Source organism: Anneissia japonica, unplaced genomic scaffold (assembly GCF_011630105.1).
Source record: "Anneissia japonica isolate Jap-2015-1 unplaced genomic scaffold, ASM1163010v1 scaffold1065_len1792383_cov172, whole genome shotgun sequence".
Taxonomy (NCBI): Eukaryota; Metazoa; Echinodermata; class Crinoidea; order Comatulida; family Comatulidae; genus Anneissia; species Anneissia japonica.
Window position 1 is genome coordinate 191,176 of NW_022684135.1, and position 19,179 is coordinate 210,354.

Sequence of the window (19,179 nt, forward strand, 5' to 3'; positions counted from 1 at the left end):
TTTTTTAGGTTGGGGAGGGGAGAATAGATACACCACTGCCTCTTTGAAGTGCTCTCTATACTTGCCAGGGAACTGTCCATGTGCAAGTTTTTTTTATGGATTTGATTTCACATCACACTTAACAGTATTACAAGCATTGGGTTGGATTTATTTCAAATTGTAAACATTTAACAGTAATCAGATAAGCCTACATAGTCAATAAGGAAAGATATCAAAATCTAAGACTATTTCAGGATAACCTTTGAAGCATGTCTGATTTAAATATAAAAGTTACTTTTAATGATTAAATTATTTTAACATAATTTTTACCCATTGTGCATTGCAGTAAACAATCTATGACATCATACTTTGCAGCTATTTCAGATTCTAATTAAAAGTATTAAATATGCCAATTAGAAAACTTAAGATAGTATAAAGAATATTACAGATTGATAACAACTTGATAAGTTGGTGAGATCATTGTAAATAGGTCTGGAAGTTGTTCTATATATATTTTTTTGTTTATTTGTATTATAAGGATACAAATGCAGTATATCTGAAATGTGTTGTTTGTTTTTGTTGGGTTATGTTTTTGGACTGATTTCAATGGATGTGTATCCTCACTGCTTGTAAAACAGGGGTTGAAATTTGCATTGTGTAAATAATGTACAGATATAGCCGACTTTTGGGGGAGTCTTACTGCGATATTGCATGTGTATAGTCTTGTAAATTATATGATATGATATATTACAGTAGAAAGGTTTTAGCCAGTTGAGGTTTGCATTTAAACTTTGAACTCTTAGTGTGTACATACATTATGCAGCAGCATTACTCATCTATTTATATAGCGTTAAAAGTTTTGATGCAATAACATTTGGGGGAACATAGGTTTGTAAAGAGGGCCAAAGCGGGTATTATAGCAGGGTACCAATGTTTATTTGAAAAGTAACTTTTAAAGATGTTATTAATGATAGTGTATTGTTTTTGTTCCGCCAATGATATAAATACGTTAATTTATTGCCATCCCAAGAAATTTTAAGATTTGATATATCTGTAACTTAATGTCACATCAAATTTATTTTTTCTACATGCAATGATAACACGATGTGATGTAAGTACTGAATGAATTTGAAACTTTTGTGTAGGATTTATTAGGTATTCAAATCTTTTATTCAAGATAAATATCAAAATACAGTATTAAATGATTGTATAAAATCATTGTTGATTTTTTGTTCCAGCATTCTTTAGTAAAAATAATGAGAGATGTTAAAGAAAATCAGATGAAGAGTCTGTAGTCATTAAAATAATTTATTTGTATTATTACAAAATTTTACAGAAAAGGGGAATATCATTCGCAAAATTAGTGCCTTCCTTCCAGAAAAAAAAGGTGCTCTCAAGAATGTAAGAGTGTATGCTAGCGATCTTAATTCCAGTTTAGATCCTGGAAAACAAATTATTGAAATTACAGCACAGTGTGGGCGACATAATGTTTGTAACAAGGTTACATTGCATTGAGTTTACATATTACGTAAGATGATGCATGTATGATAATATGATTAAATCAAAGCTGAAAATCTGGTTAAAAAAAAAAAATAAGAAAAACACTTTTTTTTCTGTAAGTGACGAAGCCTTCTGTGTATTTATAAGAAATGGGTGAATTTTGATATTCATATAAGCCTATTACAGTGTCTAACATGCTATACTTAGTAGTACAAGTACAGATGGTATTATAGTAAACTTTATTGTATAAAACAGTTTATTCTATGAATGAAATGGTTGTGGTTTCATATTTTATATTGTATGCCATAATTACTGTATACTGAGTTATAAAATAAATGTATACCAATCTATTTCATTACCAAGTAAATTAAGAAACATGCATATATGAGGTGTATATGCATGAGTATGCATGTATAAATTTTTTTTTTTTTTTTTTAACGATGAGATTCAATAATGTATTTACTATAAAATGTAAAGAGCTGGTGCTGCAAAATCTAAAACAAAAAATTAGAAGCAGTTTTAATTGATAATTGTGGTAGAAAGGGCGTGGTTAAAAGGGCTTGGCTAGAAAACGTCAGAATCGGTTAAATGAGGTTTAATATCACATTAATAATAGTGACATTCGTATATAAAAAAAGCCATCAACTGAATCTGGGGGTGAATGTTCTTCAATGATATCATATGATATCATATTATAATAATAACCGCTTCAAATCACAATAAAATTTATTGCTGTGAAACAAAACAGTTATCCTGTGTTATAATTTTGTTTTCTTTGCATGTCCTTCGACATAAATCGTTTAGTTTAACTTGTTATCAATTCTCTCCACCTCGTAATACAATGCTTAATGACTAGATATTCTACTGATGGTTTATGGTACTGCTGTATCTAAAAAATACTTCTGATTCTATTTCATCAACATAACATATAACATTCACGAACGTTGTGGTTAGGTTTAAAGGTGACAATAACAACGTTGGTGCAACGTTTCCAAAGTTTTAATGAAGATTTGTTTTGTTATATCTCTGGTAATCTCCGTGTAGGACAACGACCGCATTCAAAGCTTAGGCCTTACTGCATTATTGTATCATGCTAGTAGCGACATATATACTCTTAAATAAGTATATTTCAATCTCTGGGATTTAAGAATAAACATTATGACACGGTTAGTGTGTTATGTGGAAATTTGAATTAAAGATATACCGTACTGTCTGTCAATTCCGTTTTTCAATTTCTTAATTTTTACAGTATATTTAAGTAAATTTACTTATTTACAAGGCCCCTTAAATTGGCCGGTACACCTAATCAATTTAAGGATTTTTGTATGAAATTTTATGTGAAACGTTTTCATTACAATTGTTAAATATCGGTTAGTTGTTGTCGACTTTGAATGAGTAGTATGACACCTGTCTCTTATACACATCTGACCCTGTCAGGCAAACGGGCACCGCCTCTGCATCCCAAGGCATAAAAGGCATGATATTATTATTATTGTTCAGCATGTACACTCAGCCAAAGTTTCGAACATCTGCGTGTTTGACCAATAAATCGAAATTGAATTGAATTATTATTATTATTATTATTATTATTATTATTATTATTATTATTATTATTATTATTATTATTATTATTATTATTATACAGTACTAATTAGGCTTGGTTGCTACATTGAGCGGAATCGATCAAATACAACCTCAAATAAACAAGTGCTGTGCTTTAAGGGGGATACGCCCATTGCGCCCCTACCAGTCTCTCACTCCGCGCCTCGCACATTCACTTCCCGTTTATAACAGGCTGGCTTCACTCCTGCTATTTCCCATTGGTAAACATGATGACCTAACATCAAGGAGGTACGGTACTCCTTGTTAACCGCCCGCGCCAGTTTCTTAACGTCTAAAACTCTATTCACACTAGTGACATTTTTTTTCTTTAATTGGCATTGCCGTTATATGGGAATGATGACAAATCACATCACATCCGTATGGGCATTATAATGTCATATATCATGCATACGGGCAAATCACGGTTGTCACATAAAATTTGATAGTGTAGCGCTGTAGATAGACATAAAGCTGCGAATCATCCATGATATATTTATATCTATGTTTAATTGCGTTTTCAAAAGCCTGGATCCTCAAAATTGATCGATAAAATCATGGAATTAGAGCAGTTCAGATTATTACAGCAATAGTTTCTGTGAAACTGTTGCATACTCCAGTCATGTTAAACCAATAAAATAAGATGAAAGCAGTATGCATTAATTATAACACACTTGTTGTCTGACTTATAATAATAACAGGTTTTGTGAGCCATCTTCCAACGAATGTCTATTGAAACAGAAAACAGTGTTGAAACAGAAAACAGTGCCAAACCTTAATTATTGCTGAAGTGTTTGTTTCACCGTAATTTCTGTTTATAATGAGACAGTAAAAGAGAGTTAAGAGACATAAATTGCTCCTGTTGAACAATTCACGTCACGAATCGAATGAATTATGGTTTAATTAATATAAGAAATGTTGTCAAATGTAAATATATTCCAAGTTAAGTCCAGGCCCTTAATACAATGATAGGCCATACAAATTAACATTTTTTTAGAATGAAAAAGGTCTAAACCATTAAATCAGGAGGCATAATACTTCTACTATATGGACACTGTTGAATAAAATTGAATATTTAGGCCATAGACCTACTGATGAGTTATTTCTGAGGTTTGTTTTCTTGGTCTATTAAATGAACACCAATATTACAATCATTTTTTGTTCTTCAGTGGGTCCGACGTTATGATATGAATTTAATTGTAAAGTTGTGTGCTTTTAATTTTTCCGGCCACACGATCGTTAATAAGGCATCCATGAATTATGTCCACAGCAAAATCGTAAAGAGACAATATTTGGTTAGTTCGGAGAGGGGGGACCAGGGTGGGGGTCGCTGCCCCGGGGGCCGGGTCTACCGGGCACCCGGACCAAGATGAAAAAATTATCGTTTATTCATCAGATTATTCTGATACATCTACATTGCAAAAAAATAATCACATGGAATCATATTCATGTATGTGGGTTTGGATAAATATGGTAGGGTCTTAGGAGGAGACTTAATTTGGGGAGTGGCCGAGTGGGGGTCCCAAGTGAAGGCGGGGGGCATGTGAGGTGTTGCCCCGGGGCCCTTACTGGCTCTCGACGCCACTGACACGAGCAAACCACTCAGGACAAATCCTGCCGAGGAAAACTGTACCCCGGGGAGGAACACTGCTTTGAAAAACCATTTTTTCAGTCCGACAATGCCATTTCTGAGCGTTCAGTGTTTCTATTCTTAAAATTTGCTCCGAACATGGTGGAGTTAAATAGCTTAGTGATGCTTGCCTTTCAGTCCAAGGGGTCTGGGTTCGAGTGGCGAAGTAGGGGATCACCTAAATTCTTGAAAATAAAAAAAGGACAAAAAAATTTAAAGTTTTAGTGTCATTTCCGACCATCATAGTCATAACATTTCGTACCACAGCCCCAACCATGGTGGGGGTGAAATGGTGTACACCGGAGGCATGAGGCGGCAACAATTAGCCCTATGATTCTATGTGCCATTTTCCACCAAGCGACTGTGACATTAAATTGCAGAAATTATTATTTGTCTTTAATGAATATCAATATCTATTACTGGCAAATGAGCAGCAGATGTATTAAAAAAGATCATTAACGTCAAGAATGCTTAACTTTACTCCGCTGCGTATTTTACCAACGACAACAATGATCAACCATGGATCAACCAAGACTTATTAGCCTACCAATTTAATGAAGATTTGTTTTGTTATATCTCTGGTAATCTCCGTGTAGGACAACGACCGCATTCAAAGCTTAGGCCTTACTGCATTATTGTATCATGCTAGTAGCGACATATATACTCTTAAATAAGTATATTTCAATCTCTGGGATTTAAGAATAAACATTATGACACGGTTAGTGTGTTATGTGGAAATTTGAATTAAAGATATACCGTACTGTCTGTCAATTCCGTTTTTCAATTTCTTAATTTTTACAGTATATTTAAGTAAATTTACTTATTTACAAGGCCCCTTAAATTGGCCGGTACACCTAATCAATTTAAGGATTTTTGTATGAAATTTTATGTGAAACGTTTTCATTACAATTGTTAAATATCGGTTAGTTGTTGTCGACTTTGAATGAGTAGTATGACACAGTTCCTTTTAGTTCACTGCAAACTTTTATTCACACAAACTGCACGTTGGTTACAATCAGCTAACTCCAGGTTTCAGATGTTAGAGAACACTTTTAGAGTGGAGTCAGCTCAGCCCTGTACTTTCTTCTGTGTTGAATCTAACTACTGACTACTCACTACTCACTACTACTCAACTACTGACTACTCACTACTCACTACTCACTACTACTGACTACTCACTACTACTCACTACTCACTACTACCATTTTATACCTCCATGCTACTACTGACTACCGTACTCACTACTCACTACTACTGACTACTCACTACTACTGACTACTCACTACTCACTACTACTCACTACTCACTACTACTGCCTCAGTGATATGGGGTGTTTGCATATTATACTTAGGTAATGGGGGTGTGTCTCAAGTAAGTCACCCCATACTTTTAGAGTTTCTGATTGGATCATAGAGAAATTCTTTCTCTATGATTTAGTAACTTGTTTACCAAAACTGCTAATTAAGATGTATCACAAACTTCAGAGCTTAGGCTCAAAACTGACAATCATTTAATACTATATAACACAATGTTAAAAATAAAGACATACAATATTGTACATTAGAAAATACACAGTTGAGGTCACGGGCTTTTAATCATAAGGTCGTGGTTTCGAATCTCTGCTGTGCTATATTGCTTCAGTTCACCCAGCTGTATCAATGGGAACCAGCAAACTGCTGGGGACTAACCTACGATGGACTAGTGTCGTGTCCAGGGGGAGTACAACTCTCATCCTCTTCACACCACAGAAACTGGGGATAAGCTCCAGCCCTATGAGCCTTAGTGGCTCGGAAAGGATTTAGTTAGAAAATCACAAAATGACCACTTAAAACATGGACATAATTTTTTTTTTTTTTTTTTTAATTAACAAGAGATTATACAGTGCCCCTTTATAAGAACAAGTCCTTTAGGACTAGGCACAAGCTTCCTTACTTAAAAAAAAAAAAAACAAAAAAAAAAACAGAAAAACGATTTGTACTTTAAATATAGGCCTACTTTTTTGAACACTTTCAAATAGCTTACAATTTTGTTTTTCATTTAGGCCTGTACTGCTTCTAAAATAATGATTAAAAGGGACACATCTGATCTGATAAATTTAAATTAGGGTTGTTTCTAAACATAAAAGGAAAAAGGTCCCAGATGTCAGTGAGTAGGATGTGAGCAGGACATAATTATGTAGAATATTGACGTTTTTTGTGTGTATAATCATGGTCTGTATTATATTTAAAAACGTTGCTGCAACGTTTTGTGTTTGCTGGGTTGAATAATTAACTGATTATGCTCAGTATTCAGTGCTATAAATTGGCATTTTGAATGGTATTGCCTGTCTTATGGATTATTAAGTCATAATTCTCTAACAAACAATACCCAGCAAGCTACAGTAATGACCTATGTAGACATATGGCTTTTTCACAACCGATTTCTCAACATGATCAGGAAACGGTCGGTAGTACGATACGATGATTTTAAATCCTGCTAGTTTCTCCAATTCTATTCAGTTTTATGATACAGTAGGCCTAATTGTTTTCGGATTTATGTAAAACCCTTCCTCCCGACTATGACTGTTTAAAAGTCATCTTGAATCTAGGAAAATAATATGAATAGGCTAAACGTATGTGAATAGTCAATCCATCGAAGCGTCTGTAATATCCTGTAAAACATAGGCTATGATTTAATTTGTTGAGATATTGGAAAAACTAGGCTCCTTATGGGTAACGTTTATAGGGCTGCAGGCTACTGCAGATGATGACTCATACCTCATTAAACAAGAGGAATTAAGCCATCTACTAAGAATTATCGTAGGTGGACTATGACCTTCAAATGATTTAAAATTAATGTTGGCACTGTCAGTAAATAATATTTACACCGATTCATAATTAATTAGTTAATTCATAATGTATTAAGAACAATGTCAAAAGGTGTTATAGCATGCCGATGATACAAGGATGATACAATTAATTTTTCTGGTAATAGGTTGCTTACCTGCCTTTGTTAATGTCAATTGTTGACCTCTCTATAAAGAGGCAAAAGCAAATCACATTTTTGAACAAGGTGTTCATTATCCAATAAACTCACGGCATTTAAAAATACGAAAGATTTTCCTTCACGTACATTGGGTTAAGAGCCTATTTCAAATGAATTAGCAATCTGGAACCCCTACCCCACCATTTGATTGTTTTGTTCAAGTGAAAACGAAGGAAGTAAAGATTACTACACTAAAAAGATGTGATCTCTTTCCCTGCGTTGCGTTCGCCAATGAAATTTATTTTAACCTTAAAATATAGGACTCAGCAGCTGTAATGAAACAAATTTCAGGACGTGTGCTATATATTCCTTAAATTTAGCTGTAATTTGCAAAACCTCCTTCAGATTATATATATATTTTCAAAAGCTGCTATTTATTGAAGACCATCAATCAAACTGGTGATGCTGCGCTTATTAAGTAAACAAAAAAAAGGACGTCTAAGCAAGTTCAATATTTCTATTTCCTCTTCAGACTTACGACATTTGCCAAAGTAATTTGGGGAAAAACTCAAGGTATTCAGTTTTTCTCTTTCTTAAACACGACTATAGATAATTTAGCAGGGACATCACCTCGAAGTGGGATCCAAAGTCCCCCCAGTTGCGGGCTCAATACCGGTACTCATGCAGGGATCACATCCACCTCAGCTCCCGGCCATAGTTGGAGCAAAGTTTAAGTACACGCACGTCTAGAAGCCCGGGAATGTGGCACTTTCACACTGTCAAATTGTTTTTTCAAAGCAGTGTTTCTCGACGAATTGATAGGCTTCTTCTCCGACAGATGGTTAGAGATCCCCGGCGGAGGAGACCAGTGTACCCGCCGGCACCGCTACTGTAATTTAGATTCATTTTAATCTCTGGATTTTTAGTAACCCATGTCTATCTTGCCATCATTCAAAGACTGGATTCTGCTTCTTGTTATTGGCAGAAGTATTTTCAAAATTCTGGTGCGCCTGGGCCTGACTCATACAGGCGACCAATGACCCATCCATGGTATTACGAACACTATACATCTCGGTCTCCGGTTCGAGACCCCCATAACTTGAGACCATTCAATTGTTTCAAATACCAACTTACAAGCTTCAATTGTTTAGCACAAAGCTACATACTGCTTTAATTGGGAGATTGAACCACAAGACCACTCCATATTTTCAGGTCCCAAAGGTAATCTCGAATTGGAGGGCAAACTGTAATATCATACGTGCACATCAGCGGAATCCATAAAACAACAAAACACTCGAGTTTACATAACAGTTTTTAATAGCTCATTTCACAATATTTTTAAATATTATTTGTTTTAAAATCGTCTTTTGGACCTTATTTTATTTATTTTATTGTATTTTTGTCTTTTTTTCTAATTAAATATTTGCAAGATAGGCCTCATCCCTCGGAACCAAGCGTAATTAAAAAACAATTTTGTCCATTCGTCCCCGTTTATCTCTATGTTTTTTACAGAGCGTTTTTTTTTTTCTGGCAGAATGGAGATATTAAAAACAATGATGCACGTCATAAAAACTGCATCGCATCACTACATCATTGTCAATGTTGTGTGATACATCGCAAAAGATGTATAGTAAAATCCCACCACAAAATGTAAGATAACATAATCAATAGTGGTACGGAATTGGGCTAGAATTAGAGAAAACAGCGGTCAAGCAATCGATACACGTGTCCGTACACTCGTCACTTGGTAAGTCGTTATCTCCGTCCGTAGAAGCAGAATCAAACACTAATGCTTTCCCAGTAAAATACATGACACACATCAAAAAAGCAGCAAAACTTGTTTGACAAATGAGGGAGAAAATAAGGTCAAACAATGACCCGTTATTTTGTAACTCGACGTAGAACGTGCATCCAATTTGAACCAGCCAATTACCTTGTAATAAAAGCAAAACACATCGTAACCATGGTAGCTTTTCAATGATCTTATACGTAGATAAAGAAACATAAAAATCTTTCAGCATATCCATTAGTATTATTGCAGTACTTAATGCAATGATAATCACCAGAACATTATGCATTCGAACTTCTATCCTATCGTCAGTATAAAATAAATATATTCTGAATAAGTACATCTCATTCAAAAACGTTGCAAGAAGACACGACCTCGCGAACCAAGATACTACGTTCGAGTTGGAGCTGCCCTGGTACAAAGTTGAAAGTCCGTACAGCAATGACGTCAAAAATAAGCATTTTCTGCACCAGACGTCGTCATCCAGGGTTGCAGATTTCTTTTCTGACGTCTTATTTGCAACCACGGGTTGGTACGACGGGAACGAGAAACCTTTGACTGCCAAAAATAGCAACACAGCCAAGCAGAAACCGCCTTCTATTCGAGGCCATATAGACTGATAAAATCGGATAGAACGATCAATAGGCCTAGTCTCTTGTGCTTGTCTTAATCTCGCAACCAGGCTTTCGAACTTTTGACTCGTGTAGCTGATAATCCATAGCAATGCCAGAAAATCTAGAAGCATGCCCAGCATGACATAACTAGCAGTTTGATCGCCCATTTCAATCGGGTCGAGCACTCCTAACGAATGATTCTGTACAGCATGTACATTGTAAAATTAATTAAAGTTTAATACTGCTAGGCTGATATTTGCGGGTAGTCGATCTGAAAAGAAAATATAAAATAATAATAATAATAATCACACATGTATCATGGTATCAAATCTATAATACCACGTTCTACAGCAGCGGTCTTAGACCAATAAAATTTTAATTATTGCTTTACAGATTGAAAGTACAAGATCATATTAGGCTTACGTGTTTCATTGTCTATTTAGAAATCATACACATTGAACGTCGGTAGGCATAAACAAATTCAAAAGCAATATTGAAAACCGAAAAAAGTAAAATTAAAGCTTCTGCTAACATTAAAATTACAGATACGTTATTCAGTTTTACAGAAGCTGTGAGTGATAGCAAGTAAGTCATTTTAAAAGTTTTATTAAAAGTAAAGTAGGCCTACTTGTAACAAACACGGGGTGGTACCCAACATACTTTATTGAAAATTGATCAGGTTTGTGACTAATTGCCTATCAGGACTGCCAATTGGGGGATTGTTGTTGAAGGGGATGGGTTCAAGGGGTATGGGAATATACTACAATCTCCGGCGGGGTCAAGGGGAAAAGCCACTCGGCGCATTAGATCAGTTATATGCAATGCCCATGTACTGCCCTAACGATAGGTTGAGTTTAAGACGACCTTTTAGTTTTTATCACAGAAAATAACAATTTTGTATACAGTACACTCCCAATTTTAAAAGTGTAGACATTTTTCAATTTGTGGTTGGCAGAAGGGAGTGGTTGCACATGCACTCAACACACCCTCTGGATACGGGTCTTTATAATCTCAAAATGTCCGTCTATTTCTCATATAGGCCTATATTAACAAAAATATTAATAAATTCAAGGTTACGGCAATAATTAATACAATCGGCCGCGGTGACGTACGCGAAAGGGGAATTCTTACTCAGTAAAACCAATAAGAGGAAGGATGCCAGATGTCATCGGCCCCATGTTGTGAAATTCCATGAGATAACATCTCCTCTTTTTCAGGACTTAAAGTTACTCGTAGGGCCGTAGGCCTTACTACCGTGACTGATAGTAAAGTTCAGTTAAGATTATAAACTCCCAAACCTAAGCACCGTTCCACTTCACTGACCTCAGAATGAAATTTAATAAAATTTACATCATTTGGCCATATAGGGACAAGTATAGGCCTACATATCACACCACTATCCACAATAAACAAGCCATATAAAATCAAAGCCTATGCATGGAGAAAATATTTTCTCCATGGCCTATGTAAAATGCAAGCGCGATTACCACATTTCATGCCTACGACCAGTATGGCCTAGTCGAATAAAATATGTTCCATAAGATTTTTCTAAGACACAAAAGTAAATTTGACGAAAACCTTGTGAGTGGTTAATGAGAAACTGGGAGTTTTTAAGTGTTCAAAAATCTGTATCTCATTGACTGCTTCGAAATTTTACGTCAAATATGCTTTTTGTGCCTCTTGGAAAAATCAGTTGTTTGTAGGCCTACAACATAGCCTAGTACTCGGTGTCGCCTCGTGAGAATTCTCCAAATGAATGAATATTGAGGGGGAACGAGATGAGAAACACTTAGGCCTATGATTTTTGTATTCTTTTTCATGATGTAAGTTTAGCATGATGTGAGTGAGTGAAATGAAGAAAATAAGAAGGGCATAAAATAAATTAACATATCTTCAGTACTGCATATCTTATTCCGACTTTAGGCTTACCGTTTTTTTCACAAGAGTGGCCGGTTAATAATAATATGGGTTAATCATGGAGTTATAATTATTCATTACAACACCATGGGTTAATCAAATTGTTTACGATGCTTGATACAACAAATACTTGCAGTTTTCCAAAATTCTAAAGGCAGTGGTTAGGATACGGTAGGTCATTACAGAAAATTATGTTGAGTTCAATTTGGTTCAATCGTCATTTCATTCGTTTTGAGTACTCTTCAGAAACGAGACTTATGAACAGTACAGTACACGATGCATACATACCTCTCGTTGTCACGTGCCTCAGAGAGATGTTCGCACGCCAAGGTCAACGCGAACTCATCAAAGCCTTTTCTCACAGATGTCAACTGACAATCATGCTTCACTGATTCCTATCTTCCAAGGCGCGAGAGCAGGGCATACGCGTGGTCGAGAAGTCACTGGGAAATAATTGATTCCACGGGGAATTCCCGTAGGAGATCCAGACAAATCAGAACAAGTTGAATTTCAATATCATGTCGCACAATACATGTAGACAGTACAAAAGCCTAGGCCTATACTATGGCCTATGATACTATGTTTTCCAGCGTGCGATCGTCTACAGTACTTGTGCCATTCAGGAAGTACACTGGAAAGTAGCCAACAACTGATTTCTGTGAAACATCTTACTGTATACTGCTGCGTCTCAAAATGCACATAGCGCCCTCTGTAGATTGGTATCGAGAAGTCCGTAAACCTGGATATCCAGGTGTCTCCGTACCTTAAAAAGCCGGTTACTCACTGCCAGTGGGTATCTAGAAGTCTTGAATTGGGGGGGGGGGTGGCTCCATGATCAGTTGAGGGGCGTTAATTCGCAAAATATGGTAAATTTGTGTGATTTTTAACTACTTGACTTTTTTGGGGGGGGGGGGGGGGGCCGGGGATGTGGGCGCGAGTAATTTTTTTTTTTCGGGTTGGGGGGGGGGTATTCTATAAAATAACCTATGTATGATCTTATTTATTATATTGCATAGGCATAATAAATAATAGTAGAGTGGGGGTGGGGGACGTGAGAATTGACGTGATTCCCTCCCCCTGTCACCCACCATGACCATAGGAAGCGGTCCAGCTGGTCATTGAACGCAACATAGTTTTTCAAAAAGAAATTACTGTACAGTGCTGAGTATGGTCTGACTCAGCACATACAACATCAACAGGGGCGGATTTGGGGGGGGGGGCGGCCCGGCCCCGGCCCCGGCCCCTTTTGGGAGATAAAAAAAAGAGAAAAAAGAAAGAAAAAAATGAAAGCCCAGAATGCCTCCAATGTTATTTTCGGGCGTCTAGAGCACAAAAATTTCGTGGGGGCATGCCCCGGACCCCGTAGGACATTATTGTCTCGATCGGCTCAAATTTCGCCCCCCCCCCCCCCCCTGCTCAAATTTCGCCCCCCCCCCCACACTTTTAGACATCTCTGGATCCGCCCCTGATCAACGCACCTACACACGTAAAGAATGTTTTAAAAGTATGCCTAATATATGACATTGACTACCAAGCAAGTCAAAAAAAGAGAATTTTGTGGGATTTCTTCTTGTTGGCCGGATCAATAATGCGTCCTACGGCCTGCCGACTGACCGAGCATGGGCCAAGAGAGTTAAAGTTTTGTCCATAGTGACGTCATAACTGTCAAGACACCGTGACGTGTGTACGTGGAGCTAGGACGCTTAGTTTTGGTAGGTAAACTGATGATAGTGCACAGCACAGAAAAGAATAAATGGGGCGTTTATTTTATCGGTTAGGCTATTTATGGCGTTTTGACTTCAGATGGTAGGAGCCTTCTGTTTGAGCCTACCTTAAGGCCTAATGTCATTTATCATGCTAGGCCTTCTTATAATACATTACTAGCTAGGCTAGGCGTTACTGGTAGGCGACTCGGAAGACGTTGGCGCCGGTGGGTATTCTTTGGGAGCACACAGGTACAATGTAGGCCTAGGCCTAAGGCTACTAGCGGTACTTTCTTTTGATGAGGGCGGTAAGCGTATAAATGGTGCGTAATACGTAATAATAATGGTGCGTAATACGTAATAATAATGGTGTGCTAAAGCTGTTGCCCTATTGGTGATACTGGGTATGTTTATGGACCTACGCTACTACTACTACTACTACTACTACTAGTTTTAGAGCCCTCAATTTGAAATCCCCTCCCCAGATGAAATAAATAATGTAATATTATGGCCCATGGGCCTAGCTAGTCCTGGCCTATAATATATTAATAAAATATGTTTTTCATCTCAACATTTTACACCTTGTTCAGCTTTGCCTTTGGTAGGAGGCTAGGCACTGTAGTAGGGTGCAGGAGCAAGGTGATGTGCTTCCTTCTGTTACAGACATTAGGGCGCATAGAAAAAATGATTAGATTATCACTCTTTCTAAAAAAAAAGTAATAAGAGTGGGGATTTTTTTTTACTCGGAACAATAAAATACATTTTTTTATACATTGATGAGTGAAGGTCTTTTTTTATTTGGCAAGAATATTGTAAATATTGAATAAAAACTGTTTTAATTTTATTGTTTTTTTAAAGAAAATGTAATTTCAGTCATGAAAATGCATTGTTTTTTTAAGCTGTTGAAATAATGATGCGGCAAAAAAAAAATTTTTTTTGTTCCCGCATCAATATTTCCCAAATTTTGACGTGGGCGGGAGTGATAATCTAACAATTAAAAAGTAAAAACGCCAGCTAAACTTCTAGCATAGGATGCCACTATGTTTTACCACTACATGAATCAAAATTAATCCATTTCAAATCTTAAATTATCCTCATTAAAACAAAGTGAGCAGCTATACATTTTCCTCAGCTGCATTATAAAGTAAGTAAATTGTAGTACTACTTACAGTACGGTTCTATAAGTAACACAGATATAATCTTTCTAATGTTATTGTTATCTATATACCTGTTAATTTATGTGTCACTAAAGGGTCAAATATTTGACGATATATTTTTAGTGTTTTTCATTGCATTTTGTCATTTACTTACTTTGTTATTGTTAAATAATTGTAGCTCCAGGGTTAAATGTTAGGTAACTTATATTCTGCATTTTTCTCATCTATGAACAATTGACATTGCATATTGTATTAAACCTTTCTGTTATAGCGCCCTCCCTAGGTAGTAGAAAACAGTAGCTTCTTTTGAAAACTGATCAATACCCCACAGCCCTGAAAGGTTTGCGCCATGCCTAGCGCACAAAGACAATAGGGGTGCAAAGAAGGGAGGTCTAGCCCACTAGTGATGAGTCATTTTGTCCTCATTTGCATACACTCAATACCTGCATAATACAAGCATATAGATTGGGTGTTTGTATTTGTGTAGGCCTTCATGGTTTGTGTTCAACGTTGCATACCATAACTAAGCTTATTGTGTACTCACCATTATTTTACGAGTCCAGCCCATTTTGATGGTGTAGATTTTCTCTGACTGTACCGGCTGTGGACATTTTTTACTTGTTTTATGAACGGGCAGGCCCTTTAAAGGACATAAACACCTCACAAAGGTAGATATTATCTAATTACTACATTTATGTTTTACTTATATATTTTGAGAATGCTGTTACATAACCCTATTACCCACCTGTGACAGATCTAAATTACTCACTGTTTATACAGTATATAATCCTACCAACGCCTAAAAGGTAAGCCGTTTTTTATTGAACACTTCATTCATTAATATAATTCATGTGTTTTTCAGTTAATAACAATTATAATGTCTTGTAATCTTTCATAATTCATAATCTTGTGACATCATAGAGTTTATGGATTGGACTTTGTAATTATTAAATCATCCTTACTGTTAAACGATATACAGTACATTTAGTTGATTATTTCATAATTAATTTTCCAGGAACAGTTTTTAGATTGGATTTTCTGAAAGCACAGGCGTATCTTTTTCTATAAACCTTAACTTTATTAAAATAATAGTCTTCGGAGTAAGGGAAGAAAAAAGAATGTGAATTATGTGTTAATTTAGCAAAATAAGCAAACATTTTATTTTATTTTTTGTGTTGAAAGTGTTCAAACAAGGTTGAAGATGAAAACAATTGGGCACATTGCACATTGTTTTTTTCCTTTTTTTAATTTTTTAACCGCATAATTATCAACAATTCTCCTGGATCCTTTCACACAGAAAAGCATCAGATTACTGAAATATTGTTTTAAATCTAAGACCTAGATTTTGTGTCTGTTGTCATCTGGCCCAAAGTCATAAAAAAATACAAAACCACACATTTCCTAATAACCAAATAACATGTGGATACTTTATATGAAAACATAATAAGGCAGTATAGGGCATAGACACACACTCCTGCCATGGAGGAAAGAGCCTATTTTTATGTTGGTAATCATGTCATTGTAGCATTACTCTACATTACGGCAGTGTCTATCTGGCGACATCAGAGCCTCCTGGCGAGTGAACCAAGATCTTTTACATGGGGGTCCAAGATCTCTGACGTGGTCCAGACTTCTAAACCAGGCTGTGCAGAAAAAAATGATTTCTCTAATACACTATCCATTTTCAAATATTCCTTTTTATTTGCCTTCAGTATATAAGCAAAATTAGTTGTAGAAGTGTATCAAAATCCCCCACCCAGAGATTAGCCTAAAAAAGCTACCTAGATGCCTTGAAGTAACTCTAAGATAAAAGTGCATTTTTCAAAGAAGCATTCCCTGAACGAAAAGATTTTCCTGTTTCACGGCCTGGTGTGGCTTTCGGACAGCGATATTTTTTCCTCTGGACCCCCGCACACACCGCCACTGTTGGAAAGGGCCGCAGTATATTGCTTCTGACCATAATTATTAAAAAGTTCATGGTATATTGGTGTGACAGACTGTCAATGAAATGCTATTATGCCTGACTTTACACCATATGTTTTTTTTTTTTTTTAGAATAGGCCTAAAGTACCATACAATTTATGTATAAATTTACAAAAAATATTTTCAAGAGGTAAATGATTAAAAAATAGATTAAATTGTGATAAGAAGGTTAATAACTGAGGTTCGCAGGTTACAATACAAATTTTTGGTGTCGGATTAAGTGCAAGTGCACTCAACCGTAACGTAGAGTCAGAATTCACACAATTCTCGCATTGCAGTTGGAAAAGTTGGTGCAGTGTACCAGTAGTTGACAAACATTACAATGCATAGAATTTATTACATGACTGACAAAGAAGTTCACATTTTTGTGTCTGTGTGACCATAGAGTATTTTCTCTATGGTGTGACAAAGCATGAAACTTGCATTATCAACTTACATTGGCTGACCTGTTCCCATGTTGATAGAATCAATGAAAGTAACATAGAAAATTTGTAGATTTTGAAGATATATTTCTATTTTGTAGTACTATAGTTACTATCCGTAACATTAAATGATTACGTAACGTGTCATTATTGTACAGTGCTTCAACTTTAAGGTTTCTAACTCCTCGGCTACAGTACCACTGTGTAGTTAGTTTTAATTTAAAGGCCTCAAACATAAAGTATGATATAAATTATGTAAATGAAGGATATAAATTAATAGATTTGTGTACTGAGATATTAAAGTTCATGTTAATTTTGAATTATAAGAAATATGCTGATTTCTGCTATGCTGTAAGTAAAGTATGTTCCTATATTAGATGGAATTGATGTAGATGATTACGGTAAGTAATCATCGGATCATGAATCTCCAATTTCAATGTTGTTAAAATATCCAATTATAGGATCTAATTGTATGCTGATCAATTTATTAACCTCATTAACTATAATTAACAAAATTTATTTATATATTTCTATAGCTTTTTGGAAATTATGTAATCCATCTTAAAAATTTAAATGTTAAATTGTAGTTATTCATAGATTGTTATTTCAAAGTTTATTTAACCTAAATGCCAATATACATTAATTATAACATTTTCATTTCCTCTTTATTAGATTTCAATTGTAACTAGAGAGCGACAAATATCCTGTGTGGCAAATACTACAGGCAGTAACAATCGGAAATCTATTTAACACATCAGAAGACACATTAGCTGAACAAATTGAGGAGATTGTGAGGAAGGCCCGAGTCTCAACAACTTAACCATTTTGCCTTGCTACTGAGAGGACGCCATTTTTTATAATCAATGCGCCTTAATAAACGATAACCATGGTTGTTCTCACAAGAGTAAGTATTACTCATTCATTAGTTCATTACAAGTAGTTCATCATTTCATTTATGTTAATAGAGCTCAACAGGTAGGCATACTTTTGTAGGAGCGGTGTGGCATAGTAGTTGCGGTGCAGCTTTTCAAACCTGAGGCTGGGGTTCATATCCATGCTGGGCTTTTCACTTGTGTTCTTGGAAGCACAATTTACAGCATCTCTCTACCCTGGAGTACAAATGTGTACCGCACCTGGGAGGGTTGAAAACTAATGCACAGAATATTAGCTCTAACATTATGGAACTCTCCCCAAAGAATCTACCTAACCTGAGTATGTGTTTGATCCATTTAACAGGGGTTTTAAATATGAAGCCCGTTAGGGACCTTATTGGCATGAATCGCTATACAAACTTAGTCTGAGCCCTGAATATAGTAAGAAACGAATGACTATCTTAAATATGTGTTCTCCAATTTTTACTGTCATTCAGTATTTATGTTATGAATTTTAACAAACATATTAGCATCTTACTGTATTCTATACTGGTGTTTGTTGTTAATGTTGTATAATAATGTAAAAATACAACAGTATGAAAAATAATATGGACATGAAAGTTCAAATTGTATTGTTGATTACGCCAACATTTTAGATAAGAAATATTTGTTATAGGTTCTGTGAAGTGTTTGCATGGCCGAATTGAACGGCAATTTGCACTTGTACAGGATTCAGAAAGATGATAAAGTGCTTTCAAAACTAGTATGGGACTACCCCTTTGGCAAACAAAAGAGTCATATCTGAGTGATTCATAAAGGAACTATTAAATGGGGAAATAAATAATAAAACAGGAGATATTCAGAAGAAACTGCTACAATACAATATCATTGAGTATACTACAGTATTCAATTACCTCATCTTTTTAATAGAGGATTATATTTTATTTCCTTCACTGGACACTCATTGCATCGTACGATGGTCATACGATCGTCAACGAATTCCACTCCGCTACCTGTGAGCGCTAAACTGCGCGAAGGCATCTGCTGATG

General features: G+C 35.8%; 2 protein-coding genes across 7 annotated transcripts in view; one reads left to right on the plus strand and one right to left on the minus strand.

Moving 5' to 3' along the window:
• Nucleotides 1-8,903: 8,903 nt before the first annotated feature.
• Nucleotides 8,904-15,107, minus strand: LOC117103791. Of its 2 annotated transcripts, none has more exons than XM_033244422.1 (2): nucleotides 15,007-15,107; nucleotides 8,904-10,346 (listed from the first exon to the last, which is right to left on the minus strand). In XM_033244422.1, exon 2 carries the CDS (start codon nucleotides 10,240-10,242, stop codon nucleotides 9,337-9,339), a length of 906 nt encoding a protein of 301 aa, XP_033100313.1. In that variant the 5' UTR covers nucleotides 10,243-10,346; nucleotides 15,007-15,107; the 3' UTR covers nucleotides 8,904-9,336. The 2 variants fall into 2 exon arrangements, with proteins under 2 accessions (XP_033100313.1, XP_033100306.1); XM_033244415.1 differs by lacking the exon at nucleotides 15,007-15,107 and adding an exon at nucleotides 12,281-12,680 and having other exon boundaries at nucleotides 8,907-10,346.
• LOC117103761 (myosin-VIIa-like) overlaps nucleotides 13,628-19,179 on the plus strand; it is a 46,302-nt gene continuing 40,750 nt past the window's right edge. Inside the window, exons 1-2 of one of the 5 annotated variants that reach the window (XM_033244396.1) lie at nucleotides 13,628-13,704; nucleotides 17,930-18,161. In XM_033244396.1, the coding sequence (XP_033100287.1) occupies nucleotides 18,144-18,161 (18 nt within the window). In that variant the 5' untranslated portion in view covers nucleotides 13,628-13,704; nucleotides 17,930-18,143. Of the gene's footprint in view, nucleotides 13,799-15,372; nucleotides 15,659-17,929; nucleotides 18,162-19,179 lie in introns of those variants that run through there. The other 4 variants (XM_033244385.1, XM_033244379.1, XM_033244404.1 and 1 more) reach the window with 4 other exon arrangements.